This window comes from Coturnix japonica, chromosome 1 (assembly GCF_054131305.1).
Source record: "Coturnix japonica strain WE chromosome 1, WE-NBRP24, whole genome shotgun sequence".
Taxonomy (NCBI): domain Eukaryota; kingdom Metazoa; phylum Chordata; class Aves; order Galliformes; family Phasianidae; genus Coturnix; species Coturnix japonica.
Window position 1 is genome coordinate 154,788,789 of NC_140663.1, and position 17,183 is coordinate 154,805,971.

The 17,183-nt window shown below is 40.7% G+C and overlaps 1 protein-coding gene across 1 annotated transcript; it reads right to left on the reverse strand.

Moving 5' to 3' along the window:
- Nucleotides 1-1,113: 1,113 nt before the first annotated feature.
- C1H13orf42 (chromosome 1 C13orf42 homolog) lies at nucleotides 1,114-9,314 on the reverse strand. The gene is made up of 3 exons (XM_032445263.2): nucleotides 8,397-9,314; nucleotides 5,528-5,678; nucleotides 1,114-4,452 (listed from the first exon to the last, which is right to left on the reverse strand). Exons 1-3 carry the CDS (start codon nucleotides 8,808-8,810, stop codon nucleotides 4,211-4,213), a joined length of 807 nt encoding a protein of 268 aa, XP_032301154.2. The 5' UTR covers nucleotides 8,811-9,314; the 3' UTR covers nucleotides 1,114-4,210.
- Between the last annotated feature and the right edge of the window lie 7,869 nt (nucleotides 9,315-17,183).

A 17,183-nucleotide genomic window follows, 5' to 3' on the forward strand; every position in this document is an offset into this window, starting at 1 on the left:
CTTCCTAATACATAGCCTGCTTTGACTGGCCAACTTCATATTGCTTTCTTCTCCTTGTAGGCCTCCTTCACCACGGAAACAGAAGAGGAATTATCCTAAATTTGCTCAGGCAGAGTTATGAACTAGCTCTACAACTGAACAGTTCGAACACAACTACTAAGTGCTAATCTAATCTTCTTCATCCATCCCATTCAAGTCTCAGCAGCAGATATCTTTGCTATGCATTACCCTGGAGAACTTCTGGCATCGCTTAATGTGGAGCTCACACCCACCGCCTTTGTCTGATCTTTATGGCACAAGAAGGTGCAAAGCAGTGTGCTCATCTTATCCAGCTGCTGATTTTCCTTTAGCTGTCCATATTTCTTCTGTTACTGCCAAAGATGCTGCAGTTCCATCTCACTTGCATGCATTGTGGCTACATCAAGCTGCTCAGCACTATAGGACAGTCTAAATAAAATGATTTTGAATCCCTCTGGATGTGACTTCTTCAAAAGATGTCATTTCTTTTCAGTTACTGGATTCCAGTATGCAGCGCCTTTGGTTTCTCACAGGTAGCTGCAGATGTGGCATCACTGAAATTCATAGCCAGGCTCCCTTCAGGAGAAGTGATCATCAGTGACACTGGTTAGAGGAATGTGAAATACCTCAGTACTTCAACAGAGCTGGATTTGAAGCAACAAAGTAAGAGAGACTCTCCCAAAGATCTTGTCCGTTACTCCAATGCATTTTTGGGAAAGAGCCTTTGGAGATCCGTGCTTGCACACAGCAGCCTAGATCCTCAGAGCTCCCAGCTTGTTTACTTCACTATCAGAGCCTGGGAACAAGACTGAAAGAGCTCACTCACAACTGATCTCTGTAAGGGATCTAGGTCATGCAGAGCTCTGCTGGTCATGAATAATTCTTCTGTACAATAGACATCATCAAGGCTCTTGCAGTAGGTTCTTAATTTCATCCTCCCAATGCCTGAAAACAGCCACACATTGCAGTGAGTTAACTTAGAGGCCCTGCAGCAGGCAGAGGGACTCCCTTTGCTGTTGGGGCAGACAGCTCTGCCTCCAAAGCCATGTGGGAGATGATTTTTCCCCCTCACTCTTATTCATAAAAACAAGTATGTAGGTTGCTCTGAAAGCAACACCTCCCATTTATTTTAATGAAAATTACAAGATACAAAGAGTACAATACCACTATTTGATAGAGAAAATTCTCAACTACAAAACACTGTTTTCCAACATAGTGACAACCATTAGCTGTGCATTTTCACCAGTAATGAACCTGCATGTCATGCTCATAAAAAACTGTGCTGATGGAGGTGACCCACTGTCCTGTCACTGATGTTGAAATGCAGCCCTCATTGCCTCACTGTGCTCACATCCACTGTTTGGTCTCCATGAATGTTCAACAGATGTCTATGAATGTCCATGGGTGCCATTTTTCCTCATGGAGGAATTCAATTCCACACCTTTGCTTTGTTTCCCACCATCAAAACAGTAAACTGCAGACTTAGGAAACCTGTTCCTCAGTAATTTCCATGTGAGATTCTGCTTGGAGAGCAATTTCAGGGTGGCAGAGCTGCCAGAGCTCTGTCCATTCCCTTTACTCACAAACACACAGCTGCAGTCTTGAGATACTTAGGAAAGGGTCTCTGTTTGGAGCATGCTGTGCTTTGGCTGTCCCATGTGCTCAAGTGAGTGGCTTTGAGAGGCCATATAAAAGGCAGACATGTATGATGCTTACAGAAGTAGAACAGGACTGGTGAATTACAAAGACAGCAATGCTATCTACACAGACCAGTTGTGAGAAGCACAAACAGCAAGGAAGCAAAACTTAGATTTCAGTTTAAGCACTTCTCAAAGATGTTAAGGAGAAATTTTTTACTGAGGTACAGGCTGCCCAGAGAAGCTGTGTATACCCCATCTCTGGAGGTGTTCAAGGCCAGGCTGGATGGGGCCCTGGGCAGCCTGATCTAGTGTTTGATCCAGCAGGTGGCAGTCCATCCTGGGCTGGAACTAGATGATCTTTGAGGTCCCTTCCACCTCAATCCATTCTGTGATTCTTTGTCAGTGATGCTGGCTGAGCTGGGTAGACCAAGAGTAGCAAAACACCTCTGGAATTAAAGTGCTACAGAACCAACTCCTCTCTCTCCTTCATGAGCATCACTAGGAAAACAAACAACATGCTTTCATCAAACAGGAGACGCCAGCTGTGGAAAGAACAGCATCAGTTTTTTGGCACTCTCCTATCTTATGACAGAAAGTGTCCTAGATCAGTGAAATCTCTGAGAGAGGTTCTTCCTCCTCATAGAAGAAATGCTGGTTGAAAAACATAGTCCCAAAGACTGGGAACATACATCAGAACTGCCACCTGCCAAGTATTCTGTGTGGTGAGTACAATGTTCGCAGTGGTTATAGAATCACAGAATCATATAATAGCCTTGGTTGAAAAGGACCACAATGATCATCCAGTTTCAACCCCCTGCTATGTGCAGGGTCACCAACCACCAGACCAGGCTGCCCAGAGCCACATCCAGCCTGGCCTTGAATGCCTCCAGGGATGGGGCATCCACAACCTCCTTGGGCAACCTGTTCCAGTGCATCACCACCCTCGGAGTGAAAAACTTCCTCCTAATATCTAACCTAAACCTCCCCTGTCTCAGTTTAAAACCATTCCCCTTTGTCCTATCACTGTCCCCCCTCATAAACAGCTGTTCCCCTCCTGTTTATACACTCTGTTCAAGTACTGGAAGGCCACAATAAGGTTTCCCTGGAGCCTTTTCTTCTCCAAGCTAAACAAGCTCCAGGTCCCTCTGGATGGCTTCCTTTTCTTCCAGTGTATCAATTCGGCTTGGTGTTGTCCACAAACTTCCTGAGTTTGCACTAGTTAAATTAAATGTAAATTATGTATCAGATAGGTTATATTGATCATTGGTGCCTTACAAAATTTATCCATCCAAGCCTGTGGGCACATAACCTACAAAATGTAGAAATGAGAAATGGTCACATCAGTGTTGTTGTGATTTATCTGTCAATGTCAATCATCAATAGAACATCAGAAGAAAAAATTATAGGGTTAAGAAACTCTTGATCCAAACATCTTAGCAAATTCCTAAGACCAAGCAAGAGCTGGGGATGTCTCAGGCTGATGCCTGTGGTATAAACAGAAAAAGAGGCAGAGTATGGCTCTTGATGATTTCATGTGTCACATGGAAAACATCACCTCTAAGATGAAAAAGCCTGAAGAGGAGCACCTCTGGACTAAATTCTTCCTAATATATGTAATATGTAATGATGGGCTGGCAGAAATCAGAATACTGTGTATAAACTAAGGCTGATGTAGTGGATTTACCTGCAAATTGCATTCTGCCCTTGAGGATAACCTTTGCTTCACTCCATTCACAAAGTGTTCTTTTCTAAGACATCAAGCACTTTCCATGCATAGCAGGATGCCTGCGTTCCTAGCATTTGATTCCAGTTTACTCAGCATCCAGATGATGAAATAGATGTAAACTAAGAGGTGGTGTAACAGCTGAGCATATTTTTGCAAGCAGCAAATCCTTTGATCCTGTAGTGCCCAAGTACTGAACTATTCCCACTACCAAGCAAAGTACTTGGCTATTTTTTTTTCCCAAAAACACACTGAAGCTATTCCTCAAAGCAGCAGTAGGTATCTGATGCTGATGCCTTCACTACAGCCTATTCTGCTTGTACCACAGCTTTCTTGTATCTCTGTGCTGCTGTATGCTCTCAGACCACAGAGTCAACAATGGCACAGACAAAATTTTCACATACAAAAACAGAAAACTCTGCTTCTCTGCTCTGAAGTAGGAAACACTGGTGCAAAAGCTCATAGCGTATCAGCTGCACTGTCTTGCTGTACTGGAGTCAGAAGATAATTTACCACACCAGATAATTTCTGAATCGTTGCTTTCAATAACAGCACTATAAGAAGGGTGGTCAAGTTGGGAGTTCCTCCCCAGTGCCGAATAACAAAGCAGTATTGTTAGGCACGATGAACTCGATGAATTAAATCCTCATGTGAGTCCAGTGTTGGAATTGCCATGGCTTGAAGTGTATACAAAATGAGGAATCTTCAGTGAGTGCACACGTTACTTCTAGAGTGCAAAAGATGGGCTGGGAGTAAAAAAAGAAAGAGCATCAAGTCTTCCATGCCCTGTTTCAAATGCTCTGTCTTCAGCTGAAGATGGAATGTTCTTTCAGTGTTCTTTCTTTCGTGTTTTGGGCTTAAATTTTAATGTGTTATATGCTCCTTCCACAGCTTTGGGCAAGTACATGGGATGCCTTTCCAACCTCTTTCTAGAGCCAGTGGTTCTTCGTTGGCTGTTTTTTTGTGACTGGTTTGCAGCCTTTGCTGTTTGGGCAGCATCTTCTGAGTACCTGCGAGGAGCACGAAGGATCCAGTTTGAATGTAAACTGTGTTCACTTGTGCTGGTAGCCACTGAAAGACAGAAGGTAGTCCCAGGTTAGCAGAGTCTGTCAGTTGTCTTGGTTTAACCCAGAAGAAAGTTAAGCACCACACAACAGATCACTCACTCCCCTTCTGTAGAATGGGGGAGAAAACTGAAATGAACTCAAGGCTTGAGATATAGACAGCTTAATAAGAAAGGAAGAAAGAAAAGAAAGAAAAGGGGAAAAAATAACAACAAGAACAAACAAAAAAGTAGGCAATGCACAACACAATTTCTCACCACCCTTTGACCAAGATCCATCCAGTCCCAAAGCACGGTTCCCCTCACCTCAAACCAGCTCCCCCACTTTTAATGTTCAGCACAATGCCACGTGGAATGGGACATCCCTTTGGCCAGTCTGTGACAGTTGTCCTGGTTCTGTCCAGAAGCTGTCTCCCCAGCTCCTACCCCTCAGCCCCCTCACTGGTAGGGCAGCATGAGAAGCTGAAACATCTGTGACTGTGCAAGCACTGCTCAGCATCAACCAGAACATCAGTGTGTTATAAACATTATTCTAAATACAAACCACAGAACCATATCAGCTGCTAGGAAAAAAACAGGACACTCATGATATTTCTATATATACAATAAAAGAATAGGGGGGTTGCCTGTTCCTTCTTGGTAATTATGTTGAATAACCAAGAAAACACCTATTAACAGCTTTCATCTTTTGGATGTCATTTCATCTTTGGGAAGTCACTTTGGGTGTGATTCATCTTATCTAATGTTTCAGTGCCTGCAATATGAACACTTGTGTCAAAGTCCTCCAATATGCACTTGAGGACAGAACTGGTCTGATCTGTTTCGTGTATGTTCCCTAGCCAGAGAGATGTGGCTCTGAGAAACATGGTTAGTGAGCATGGTGGGGATGGGTTAATGGTTGGACTAGATGATCTTAGAGGTCCCTTCCAATCCAAACCATTCTATTATTCTAATGCTCTTAAATCTTAGAAGCAAAACTGAGAGGAAAATTGTCATTTAAGTAAATTTGGTCTTACATGGCCACTCTTCCCTTTACTCATTACACATTAAAAGTAAACTTATTTTTTCTGTTTTATTCTTCACCTGCAAAATCAACATCCACATTCAGCAGGTCCGTGTCTGGAGCTCTCCGGCATCTCTCTGAATCCAGATCTGCAATAATTGAGTCAAAGAACGCTATCGCTTCTCTTACATCTGAATTGGGCTGTGAGACTTTTCTTCTGTCCATAGATGTCTGTTGATAAGATAGGGAAAGAAAACAAGTTAGATATGGTTGGGGAAAAAAATATATATATTAAAGAGAAAATTGTATAAGGAAGCTGCAAAAGTTGTATTTCATTCCATATTTCAAGATTTCAGAAGGGCTACCAAGTCCAGATTACTCCACAGCAGCCATCAAAGAAAGTAGAACATGAATCCAAGTGTCCATCTTGTTACATGCTCAGCTCCAGGCATCTTCCACATCATCACTGCCAACATGTCTTTACAAAATCTCTCAGACTCTCTCTTTTGAGACATCTAATTGGGTGGCTAGGTGACAGCTGAGCACTGTGGACAAATTCTTCCTGCCTAGTGCTAGGCACCTAATGAGATGCACACATTAGAAATGGAGTCATACCAGGTTACTTCTTTAATTAATGCAGCGCTCAAGTACCTTCAAAAGATGAGTCAGAACCTAGGTAGGCTGAATTCCCCTCTTCAGTCAGCTCTATTCCCTTACTGCAGAGGGATCGTAGAGCAACTTGGTTGCTAATTTAAGTATCTTATTAAAATGCCTTGGTTTGATGAAATGAAATCCAGATCTAAATGTCTAAAGTCTTTTTTTTTTTTATATGGAAAAGGACCGTGAGTGCTAAAAAATGAGTCATTCAACACTATGATAATTCCCACAGGAAAGCCGTGGGGTGTCAAATTAGGAGCCTGTCTTGTTAAAAAAGCAAATGTCTGTCTATAGATGCTGAAGCATTCATAAAGCCTCGGTTATTTATTCTGTAGGTCAGTACAGGATGAACCCTTCTGCCATTCATGAAGGCTCTGCCTAATGAAGGGCTGTGCATTTTCCCCACCAGTCCAATTGCCAGAGCAATTCTGAATCAGCAACTTATTGTCCTGGGTTTCAAATGCACAAGCAAAATATATATGCTGTGTCACATCTCTGATGGACGAGTTTGCTTCCCATTCTGTGGGATGGTGCAGGCGGAGATGAGTCGGCTTCCCCTTCTGACATTCTAGATTGATTGGCACCTTCAGAAGTGCTAAAAGATGACTGCTACCACACATTGACTGAGAATAGTCACTGCTATTATAACTAAGCCTTTATTACTTAAAAGACATTTTTTAGAAGTGTATGCTCTAGAATCTTACACACTTCTCTGTTCTTTTTTCACAAGCCACAAGTGACAAATTCTGAATCTAGATTCCTACACTCTACACAGTCTATCTCACAGACTCTTGGTCTGTGGTTTAGATGTTCCTTTGCACTCGTATTTCTCCTCTGCCTAGTGGTTAGCCATGTTTCATGCTCCATTACATCACTGCTCAGCTCATCAGGGGAAATGACATGCTATAACTGTCCCCTGCATCAAGCCAATCTCTGTGCATGAAAAACTAGTTTGCAGTTTATATATCTTGTAGTGTTGAGATTCGTCTCCTGGTCCCCTGGCACCACCATACCACTTTCCTACAACTCAGTCATTCTCTTTGGATGTTTCCCTAGTCCTAAATGGTAAAGTCTTTACAAAATGTCTTCACCAGACCCCTTAACTGAATACTGTTTTTTGCTCAAAGCATTAAAAAGTGACATAAAAACCAATAAAACCAACTGTGGGATTCCCACTAACTGAATGGGTGCTAGATCAAGATGTACGATGAAAAAATGTGGTATCTAGCTCTAAAAATATGAATCTTGTCCTTTGGTTAATGTCTGCAACAGAACTCAGCCTGAGCTATTCTGACATTATGCTGTGAAAAAGCATATAAATGTGGAATAGTTTCCTGGTAAAGTCTACCTGGCCTAGTCAGTAGGTAATCCATTACATCCCTTCTTCCCACCATTCTTATTAGTATCCAATTAAAAGGCTGTACTGGGTAACTTGCATGTCTGCTGCCAAAGCCATGTTGCTCTGGTTTCCTGAATAGATCTCCCCACCTGCTGCAATTAATTTTTTTCCTTTTCCTTGCTGAATCAACACCACAGTCAAACAAACTACTGACCAGTCTAGTGACGTGCAACTTAAAAGGTGCGGCCCTACAGAAAGTTGTATTGCTTTTCCCTCTAGGACTTATAGAAACAAACTGCAACAACAAAAAATATCAGTGCTATTCTGAGGTATCATTATAGCAATGGATGAAGAACTATGGTGTCTGCTTCAAAACTACCTAGCAGTTCATTAATTCTGAGAAAGGAACCACTACCAATTCTCCTTTGCCTACAGTGTATCAGTAGAGTTTGCACAGATGATGAATGTAGCGCTGACAAGCTGTCAAAGAAAATCACAGCTGTGTCACAGAAAACACAATTATTTTCTGTAAGTAATTTCTGCCAGTGAGAAGGCTACCAGCAAACACAGGGACTACTGAGCTTTTCAGTCATTAGCAACTACAGGTAACCACAGCTGAGAACTCTGAGCCACTTACGTAGTCTGACAGAGCTGAGGGAAAACATCTCCTTCATAACAAGTTTTCAGATACTTCCCATCTCCTCATATTTCTTATTTTCTCTTATTTTCTCTCCATACCTCTAGAAACACATGTAATTCTTTCCATGACCAGTCATTCATACTTGACATTCAAGTGATTCTGGAAGTATCTTAGGGCGTTTAGTAGTAGTTCAATGAAATAACAGCAACAACAAAAGGCAGACAGCTGAGACCAGTAAGTCAGAAAATCAACATAGGTCATACATCTAATTGCTTTATAGTTCAACCACACAATAAAAGTTCTTAGGAATTACCTTAGAAAAGTCTTTGGAGGGAAGTGGAAGAAATGACTTCTTTCCAGATTTGGATGATTTTGTGGATGTTGGGGAATCTGCAGTCATATGCATAGATTTCAACTTATTAATGTTATCAAGATATTTTTTCCTCAAGGCTAACAAGTCCTGTAAGTACTTCAAGCAGTCCTGAGTCTTAGAGTACATCCACTCCCTGTCTTCCTCTTTTGACTGGCTGCAGGAGTCAATGCTGTTTGTACTTTTGCTTTTTTTTAATGGTTCACTAACTTTTTCCTGCTCATCTCCGAGGACATACATAGAAGTGCTGCGGATCAATCTGACAGCAGAACCTGTGCCGTCCCAGTAAGGAATGTCATCTGTTGCATTTTTTCGGTGGGAGTTGGGATGAAATATGGAATGGATCTTTTTAAACATAATGTGCTTCTTCGACCCCGTTACACTTTTCTCTTTTAGCTTCTTAATTTAACCCCAAATCTTGTAACCAGTAGCTGCAACCCTTGTCCTCATCTGACAAAGAGTTTTGCCACTTACTGTAATGAAGACAAAAAACACCTATTACTGCTTCTGTTGCCTGCAGTCCAACACATTGTGAAGAGCGCGATCAAAGAGCAGACGCGTGTTCTCTATTCCATTTGATTCAGTGAAATAGCTCTGTTCTTTCCTCGGATTAAAATACAGCACAGGAGGTCAGAGGTCATGCTTTGACCTTTCCTTTGGCTGGTCTCCATAAAAGATTATCATCAGCTGGAAATCCCCCCCTCAACTTTTCTCGGTCCCCCGCTGGTCGCCTCCTTCACCGCCGAGCTCCGCGGGCAGGCGGGTGCCTGGTGCTGGCCATGGTGCTGAAGTGCTTCTGCCGCCCTGTCAGCATCACAGATCCTTGCGAGGGAGCTTCTTCGGGACTGCTTCTTGCGATCAGTTTCTGCAAGGACAAAGTGCATACGGATGGTTTCTACTGGGCAGAATTTAGATATCGCTCCGAGTTTCACCCTGTGGTAATCAGGAGATGGCTGCAGCTACCCGATACCACAGCACCAGTGGGAGCAAAGTGGATTCATATGTCAGGGTCTGTTACACTCAGTGCAAAGCTGCTCTGTGTAAGGAATGCTGTAAAAGAAAACACTATTAAAACACTATTAAAATACTATTTTGTGGTTTTGTTTTGTTTTTTAAAAAAGCAGAGAGAAACAAATACATTTATACTAGTTCTTTTCTTAGACTAATGGAAGAGCATGTGAACATGTAGAGTTTCTATTGACTGGAAGCTACAGAGAAATTGGCCGCTATCAGCATATTCAAGCATTGGTATCACTTGTGATTGTGTAACAACATGATGAATGTTTTAAAGATAAGTAGAGTGAATATGCTCATCTCACACCGCCAAAACAATCAGCTCTTTGAAAACAAACAGGAATGTCCAGATCTAATATATTCAGAATAGTTATTATAGTTTATGCTCCTCAAGCTTTGAATATCTGAGGAAATTTTGAAGGGCTGTGAATATCATCCTGCAGACTCTACTAAACAAACTTCCACTAATTATACTGGAAGTGTCAAATGAAGGTTTATGCAACCTAAGAGTCATAGGATCTCAAAAGGTTCTAATATGAATTTGCCACTGCTAGGTAATAAAGTTGATTTTATGCTAGTGTGGAATATTAGAACTAGGAAAAGAGATGTAACATCTCTGTAAAATCACGTCTGAAATTTTTTACATCAGAGAAAATATCTGATCATCAATAACAGCTTGATTTTCTATGTGGTCTTCTGATCTTTGGTTATAAGTATGATACAATACCAGAGAGCCTCAGAGAGACGCTCTAAGTAACCTTGAAGTCACTTCACCCAAAAAGTCTATGAGTCAAGAAAGTCAGTGGGAGCTCAAGGAATTATTGACAAAGACACTAATCAGTAAGAGTGATGGGAACTCCACAGAGCAACTGCTTATAGGATTGCACATTGTCTCGCCATAGCAGACTGACTTCTGAGCTCAGCTGATCTTATGAAGAGACATAGGTCAAATTCACACACACACACACACACACAAAATAAAGGACAACAAAAAATCCACCAGGCTTCTGTTTGTGAAAATAAAAAGTAGGTGCGTCATACTCCATGAAGAGTAAACACGTATCATTATACATGCTGCTTTCTAAACAAATAAAAAATAAAACAAAATCCATATGGGCCTTAGATACTCCTGTACTGTCTCAACAAAGCACTTAAAACATATACTGGCATCTCACTGATGTTAAAATAGATAACTAAATAAAAATAATTAAAAACCAAACACTTTTAAGCCTTTAAGAGGTTTCTCGCTTTTAAGTGCATTAATTCCCAATGTTTTAAAGAGCTTGCTGGTTCACATTCATTGTGCATCAACTTACACGCAGTTCTCATTGTTCACTGTGGTGTTAAAATAAGTTAAGATTAATAAATGCATGAGTCGGTGTAATACCTGCATTACAGAGTAGAATTTCATTTGATATATAATTGCTGCATTATATAGTAGAATTTCATTTGATGCAATGAAGGGACATTTACGATTATTTCTGACAATATTTTATTTTGTGTACTGGTTATGAGCAGTGCAAATACAATCTTCCTTTCCAGTGGTAAAAATTAATATTAATCTGTTTTCTTCAGTGTCTCTACTGTAATTTAAATAGATCCCCTGAATTAGAAAGTTAAAGAGTAAAATTATAGATATCTTTAAAGGTAAAAAATGTCTCTAGTGTGTTTTGTGAGAAGAAGAATGCCCTACATCTTTTCAAGGTAATTTCCTATAGGGTAGTTTTCTTCAGACAGGCTTCCTGAATAGTTTTTATTTATTTGTAGTCAAACTCCAGTCTTCTTTTACCTGTAACTGCTCCCATTTAACTAAATAGCAGGGCAATTAGAATTTGACCTCCACAGATCACGGGTCTCTTCCCTTCTTACTGCTGGGGACAAAATAAGTTACTGTATCTAAGCCAGTCAGTGATTGTATGATACATACATCAGCTAGTATGGTTGAAGAAGAATATTTACTTTCATAATATTTCTGTCTGGCTTTGTATCTAATGGACTGATCTGAGTTCCATAGACCACTACTCATTAGCACACAAAACTTCCTTGATTATCTACACTCATAATGGCAGTTCCTGAGCCATCGTGACTGGGTAAGAAAATCCAACTAGAAAATATAGCTTATGTATTCTGATGTTAACTATATAGTTGAACACAAATGCATATGATCAAACGTGTAGATAAATGCCGTTAGAATACCTTGATCACATGAGTTCATGATTAATGGGTGGATTAAATTATAAAATCACACATCCTTAAGCTTTGTGGGGTTTTCTTTGCAATTACTTAATTGTCAAAATGTAAAGCTCTGAAACCAAAGAAGGAAAACTTTGGCAACCTGTAGATGAACCTCCCCACCATTCCATTACACTTTATTGCTGTGCAGCAGATGGCAGCAGAGGGGCAGTCTGATAGAATGGCATTGGACAGGGAAGTGCGCACAAAGCAATGGTGTGGAATTGAGTTCTTCCATGTGGAAAAAAAATTGCACATATTGACATTCATTGATGCCTACTGAATGTTTATGGAGACCAAACAGTAGATATGAGCACAGTGAGAAGGTGGGAGGTGCGTTTCAGCAGTGGGTCACTTTCAGTGGTGCAGATATTGAGCGCAACATGTAGAGTCTTTTCCCCTGTTGGCAAAAAATGCACAGCTTCGATCCCCACCCTTTGCTGGCCACTTCCTTCTTTCCCTTGAAGTTCTGTAAAGACATGCAAAAAATATATATACATAGTCTCCTAAGAATCTCTCATTTAAGAGAAATATGAAAAAGAAAGCAGGAAGTCTGAGGACACAACGCTAAATAAAAAGAAGTACATTGCTCCAAAAGTGGTGGCTCCTATTTATTTCTGTGGAAACTGTGAAGGCAATGGTCTGGAGTTCTGCCTCCTAAAAAATGCTGTCAGCAAACACTCGATATCCTTCCTCGTTCAGGATGTTCCCATAAAATGGTAACTGAGAGCAATTTTGATGCCATGCATTTGAAAAAGAAAAAAACCAAAACCATTATTGCTTCTCTGAGCCATGAAATTGGACAAATCAGTTCCCTAAGAATTTTTCATTTGAGTCAATTTTCAGGTAAATGCAGTGAAGTCCAGATGTATTGCCCACGTCAGATTTAACTGTGATCTTCTTTTTTCAAGGCTATGCCTCAGTTATGCTAAAGCAACACTGACCTGCAAAACCAGCTGAGTCAGGAAAGCAAGTCTGCTGTCAGAGGATGAATACAATTTTGTAAGTCTGGAGCACCATCTTCCCAGCTAATCTAGATTTGAATATGTTATTTCCATTTGACTTAGATCCTGCATATTCTCCATGAATTTTTACTACGTGTGACATCTTCAGTCACTGAAACAGGTTTTATTGCAGCATAAGCACTGATAGTAAGTAACCAAAGGAGTGATTACATTTGCATCAGGCATGGAAAGTTAAAGAAATGCCATAATTTTTGGACATCTAAATGATTAGAAAAAGATTTTGCAAATGAGGAATCAGTCTATTATTTTACTTCATTGTTATAATTTAGCATACATTGGCTTTGCTCTTTGGAAATGCTTTGTGTACATCTTATGACAAAGCTGTAAAAATCACTCTAGCAAAACTCCCCTCGACTATATCCGTATCTCTATAGCTGTTGCCTGGCAGCTTTTTCAGAGAGTGAAAGGTTACCAGGCTTACCCCCTTCTTTATCTAGCCTACTTCTTCCCTTTGTTTCCTCAAACAACCCCACTGTCATTAAAAACTTTATCTGCGTGACAAGGTTTACAAGGAAACCTTGTCTTGTCTTCTGTCACACAGGGTCAAGGAACAGCCAGTTGTCCTGGCTTGTTTCATTGGAAGAATTTGTGTCCTTTTAGCATAAACATTGTTAGGACATTTCCAAGCATTGCTAGTCTTTGTTGAATTATTCTCTCAGCTCTTGAGTCTTTTGTTGCAGAGATGGCAAGAAGAATTGTGATGTCTAGCTAGTTGCCTGTCACATCTATCACCCATTGATAAAGTCTTTGACAGAGGAGGGCGATGAACAAACAATTAGGATTCCTTCAGGATGGCTCAATGAGGATGAATGCTGTAAGTGGCCATTCTTCAAATTCGTTTATATAGGGCAAACATTAAATGAACCATCTGTCTTGACCTGCTTTTCATTCCAATTAAATTCTAGTGCACTATTATTGCTTCTCACAAAAGAAACACAGAGAAGGATTTAAGAAAAGAGGCAGCATGGACTTCTTTGTAAATCACAGAGTTGCCAGACTGTGTCAGTCATCTCCAGGCAAGAGCCACTCAAGATACCTAGAGGCTTTTTTGTAGGTACCCTTGGATTCCTGTTTCCCATTTCTAATTCCTCCCTCCTTTGCTAACTCAAAAAAGCAGGGCAAAGGCTACTTAAACAGGGGCAGCTAAAAATGAGCAAGTTTGGCTGAGAGATATGAGAAAGGAAGACTTAGTGCAAGTGAGATCCTATATGAACACTAGGGAGACCAGACAGAAAGAGAATAAATTTGTCTTGAAATAGGTCCTTTTGAACATATCAACTATTTTCTTCTCAGATCACAGACTCCATAGGGGGAAACACAGGATGGTTATTTCCTATGACTGTCAGGAGCAGTTTTGTAGCCTCCCCTTGAGTGTTCCTTGAAGGAGGAGAATTAAGATTCCATGACAGGTCAGAAAGTCACAAAGAGGGAATGTCCGGGTGGGCATCAATGCCAAAAAGGGCTCACACCCTAGCAAGATGTTTGCAGTAATCTGCAAAGCCAAATGATGCTTCCCAATCTAAGATACCCATGAAACTCTAAATATTTGCAACTGAACTTGCGTTGTGCTCAAAGAAACAGGGAAATGTATTCTTACACCCTGAAATCAGAAAGAACATGTGCCTTTGGCCTTAAGAAGAGCAAAATACAGTACATCAGATCATGGTGAGAGCTGGCAGCAAACAAAAGACACTGTATTTCTGGGTCAAAACACAGCTGTCGATGACTTTGTGGCAGATATTTTTCACACCTGCTAGAACCAAGTAGATACAACTGGAACATCCACAAGAATATGCTAGAGTGAAAATGAACTGCAGTCTCTCATCCATAATTCTTCCCGTATAGAGAGAAATCCAATTGTATGAAAATACGAGGCAACAGGAGCTGAGTTGATATTTGAGTTTAGTTCACTTCCACTCGCATTATAGACTTCAACAGCATGCAGAACACTATATTTTATAACACAAGAGTCAACACTTCTCATATTTTGCATAGAGGATATCATTATGGCTATTGATGTACTTATGAAATATGCCCTGAGATTCCTGCAGAGTATGCCTGGATTTGCGCCCATGAATATCAAGAACTTGTCCTGCTGAGGCTGTTATTCTGTTTGGTTGGTGGCTTTTGTTGGAGGAGGATAAGGAGAGAAATAGCAGGCTAATATTGCAGAGGCAATTTCCTCAAGGTCAAACCCCTCTTCCTTTATAGAGTTCACTGCCTGGTGTGGAGCCGATAACATCATTATATTTTCCAATAAAGGCTCTATTTGTTCCATCTCTTTGGCATATCCTTGCAGAAGGGACTTTGAGCCAGATTACAGTGTTAAACCACATGAGAGAAAAAAGATTATCAAGAGTTTTTGGAAGGATGACCTCAACCTCAACCTGGAAAACATTTTCTTCCTCACTCCCAGTGACTGTTAATTCTTTTCCTGAAAATGAAATCCAACAATATAGGTAAACACGAAGAGAAGAGACTGCTGTGTGCCACACCTGAGGCAATGGGTCACACAACTTCTCCAGTATACCTAATCACCAATATTTCTTTAGAATGCCATGCCTGACTTTAAATAAAAGAGAATAATCCTGTGGCTACATTCCTTTCCTGCTTGAGCTACATCCCTCCTCCCAAATATCAGTGATGTTGTGGGCAGCCTGGTTGTTTTTTGAGCAGTCTCTCCTTCTGCTGCATTCTTCTACTGTATGCTGCCTGGTCTGTATGCTCATGGAGCATTCACAAGGACTTCAGCCGTCATCATTTTTTGTACCTTTAAGTTTTACCACTAGATGGAAGCCTTGGCCTCCAGAGATTCTCTGTGAGATTCCTGACCATTTAGTCATATATCCGAGTTTCCTGGTAAGCTGTTTATCTACACTGATTTAGATATTTAAGTAATAATGAGCTGAGCTTAGGCATTGCTGTAGTTCACCGACTCTTGCATGGAAGATATAAAAGTTGGTCAATAGCCAATATCAGTGAAATCAGTGGGATATATTTCTATTCCCGAGTTCCAAAGCGGATCCCAAAAACTCTACAGCTTTAGAAAACAGCAAATTAATTTCAGTGTTCCGACAGAGCAAACAGGAAACAGAGTTTGTAGAAAGAGTGCACCTCTACAAGCCATGGGCTGCCAGCTTCTCTAGGAGAATGCCATGGGAGACAGTGTCAAAGGCTTTGCTGAAGTCTGGGTGGAAAGCATCAAGTTTTTCCCTCAGCCACCAGGCAGAACACTCCATCATAGAATACCAGGCTGTTCAAACAGGACCTGCTTTTCACGAACCCGCACTGGCTGGGTCTGATTCCATGGTGATCCTGCACATCCTCCAGTTGTCCCACACAAGTGTATGTATCTATCTAAAATTCTCCTTTTCCCACTGAATGTCTGAAATGCCAACTGGAATGATTGCCTGCAGATGACCCTCTGCCACTGCCTAAATTGTGATGGGCACTGTTTGATGGAATTCTTGTTAATACACACTAAAATTGACGACACAGGCTAGTCATTATTTCATGGTGCCATTGGCCCATTTCATCCACCAGTACAAACACTGCTCTTAGGGTCAAGGCCCAGAGCTGACACAGACAAGCAAATTAAATGATATACACACTTTTCTTCTTGTCAAGGAGTTTGTTCACACTAGTACAAGGTTAGGAAAGAAAACTTCTGTATATTTATTTTCTTCATAGCATACCTGGGAATTTTACACTGCTATGTGCAAACGATTTGTATGTGAGAGCAAAACCTTTAATGACCTTCACAGCTATCTCTTTTCTCTCAAAGTCTGCTTGGTTTCACGTTTGTGCTCCCATTATTCTAGATGGCATTAATTCGTTCTATTCCTTTCAGTCAACGTTTCACAGTCCTGCTTGGTTGTATTGGGTATCCTTCCTGTGAAATGAGGTAGGAAGGGGAAGATGCACCATTGCTGTGAAGCAATCCACTGTTATTGGCTACAGTAGTTACAACAAGAAGGGAAATCTCTCTTGCATGAGCTAGTCCACGTCATACACATGTATTTCTTGGTGGTACAGTCTACTTAATGTCTAAATACAGCATGCTTGAATTTAAAAAGACACAATAAAAGAATTACTTTTCCTGGAAAATTGCTTGTTTGGTTACCACAAGTAACACTGGAGATTATTGTAATTGAAAGGAACAGAAAATCTTGGGTTTGGGCATGGTTTTGTTGTGCATTTTGTTCCTATTTATTCCTTGCGGAGTTCACCATATGAGTTAGGATGTGGTCCTGCAACAGCTGGAGTTTCTGGCTAAGATCTCAACTTCAGCACTGAAGGACAATAGCCTGAACTAGTAACATTCAGATTGCATTTATATTTTATATGGTAATGAAGAAGAATCTATAGCAAAATCAAAAATAAAGCAATAAAAACACAGATTGGCGGGAATCGTTGCTAATTGTACTAGCTTAAAATACTCTGAATTCATTTCCGAAAC

Excerpts from the sequence above, each read along its gene's own strand:
- C1H13orf42 (XM_032445263.2), bottom strand. The coding sequence starts at position 8,810 with ATGTTTAAAAAGATCCATTCCATATTTCATCCCAACTCCCACCGAAAA. Across the intron at positions 5,679-8,396 it reads CCTCCAAAGACTTTTCTAAG|ACATCTATGGACAGAAGAAA; the intron begins GTAATTCCTAAG and ends TCTTATCAACAG. Across the intron at positions 4,453-5,527 it reads TGTGGATGTTGATTTTGCAG|TGGCTACCAGCACAAGTGAA; the intron begins GTGAAGAATAAA and ends TCTGTCTTTCAG.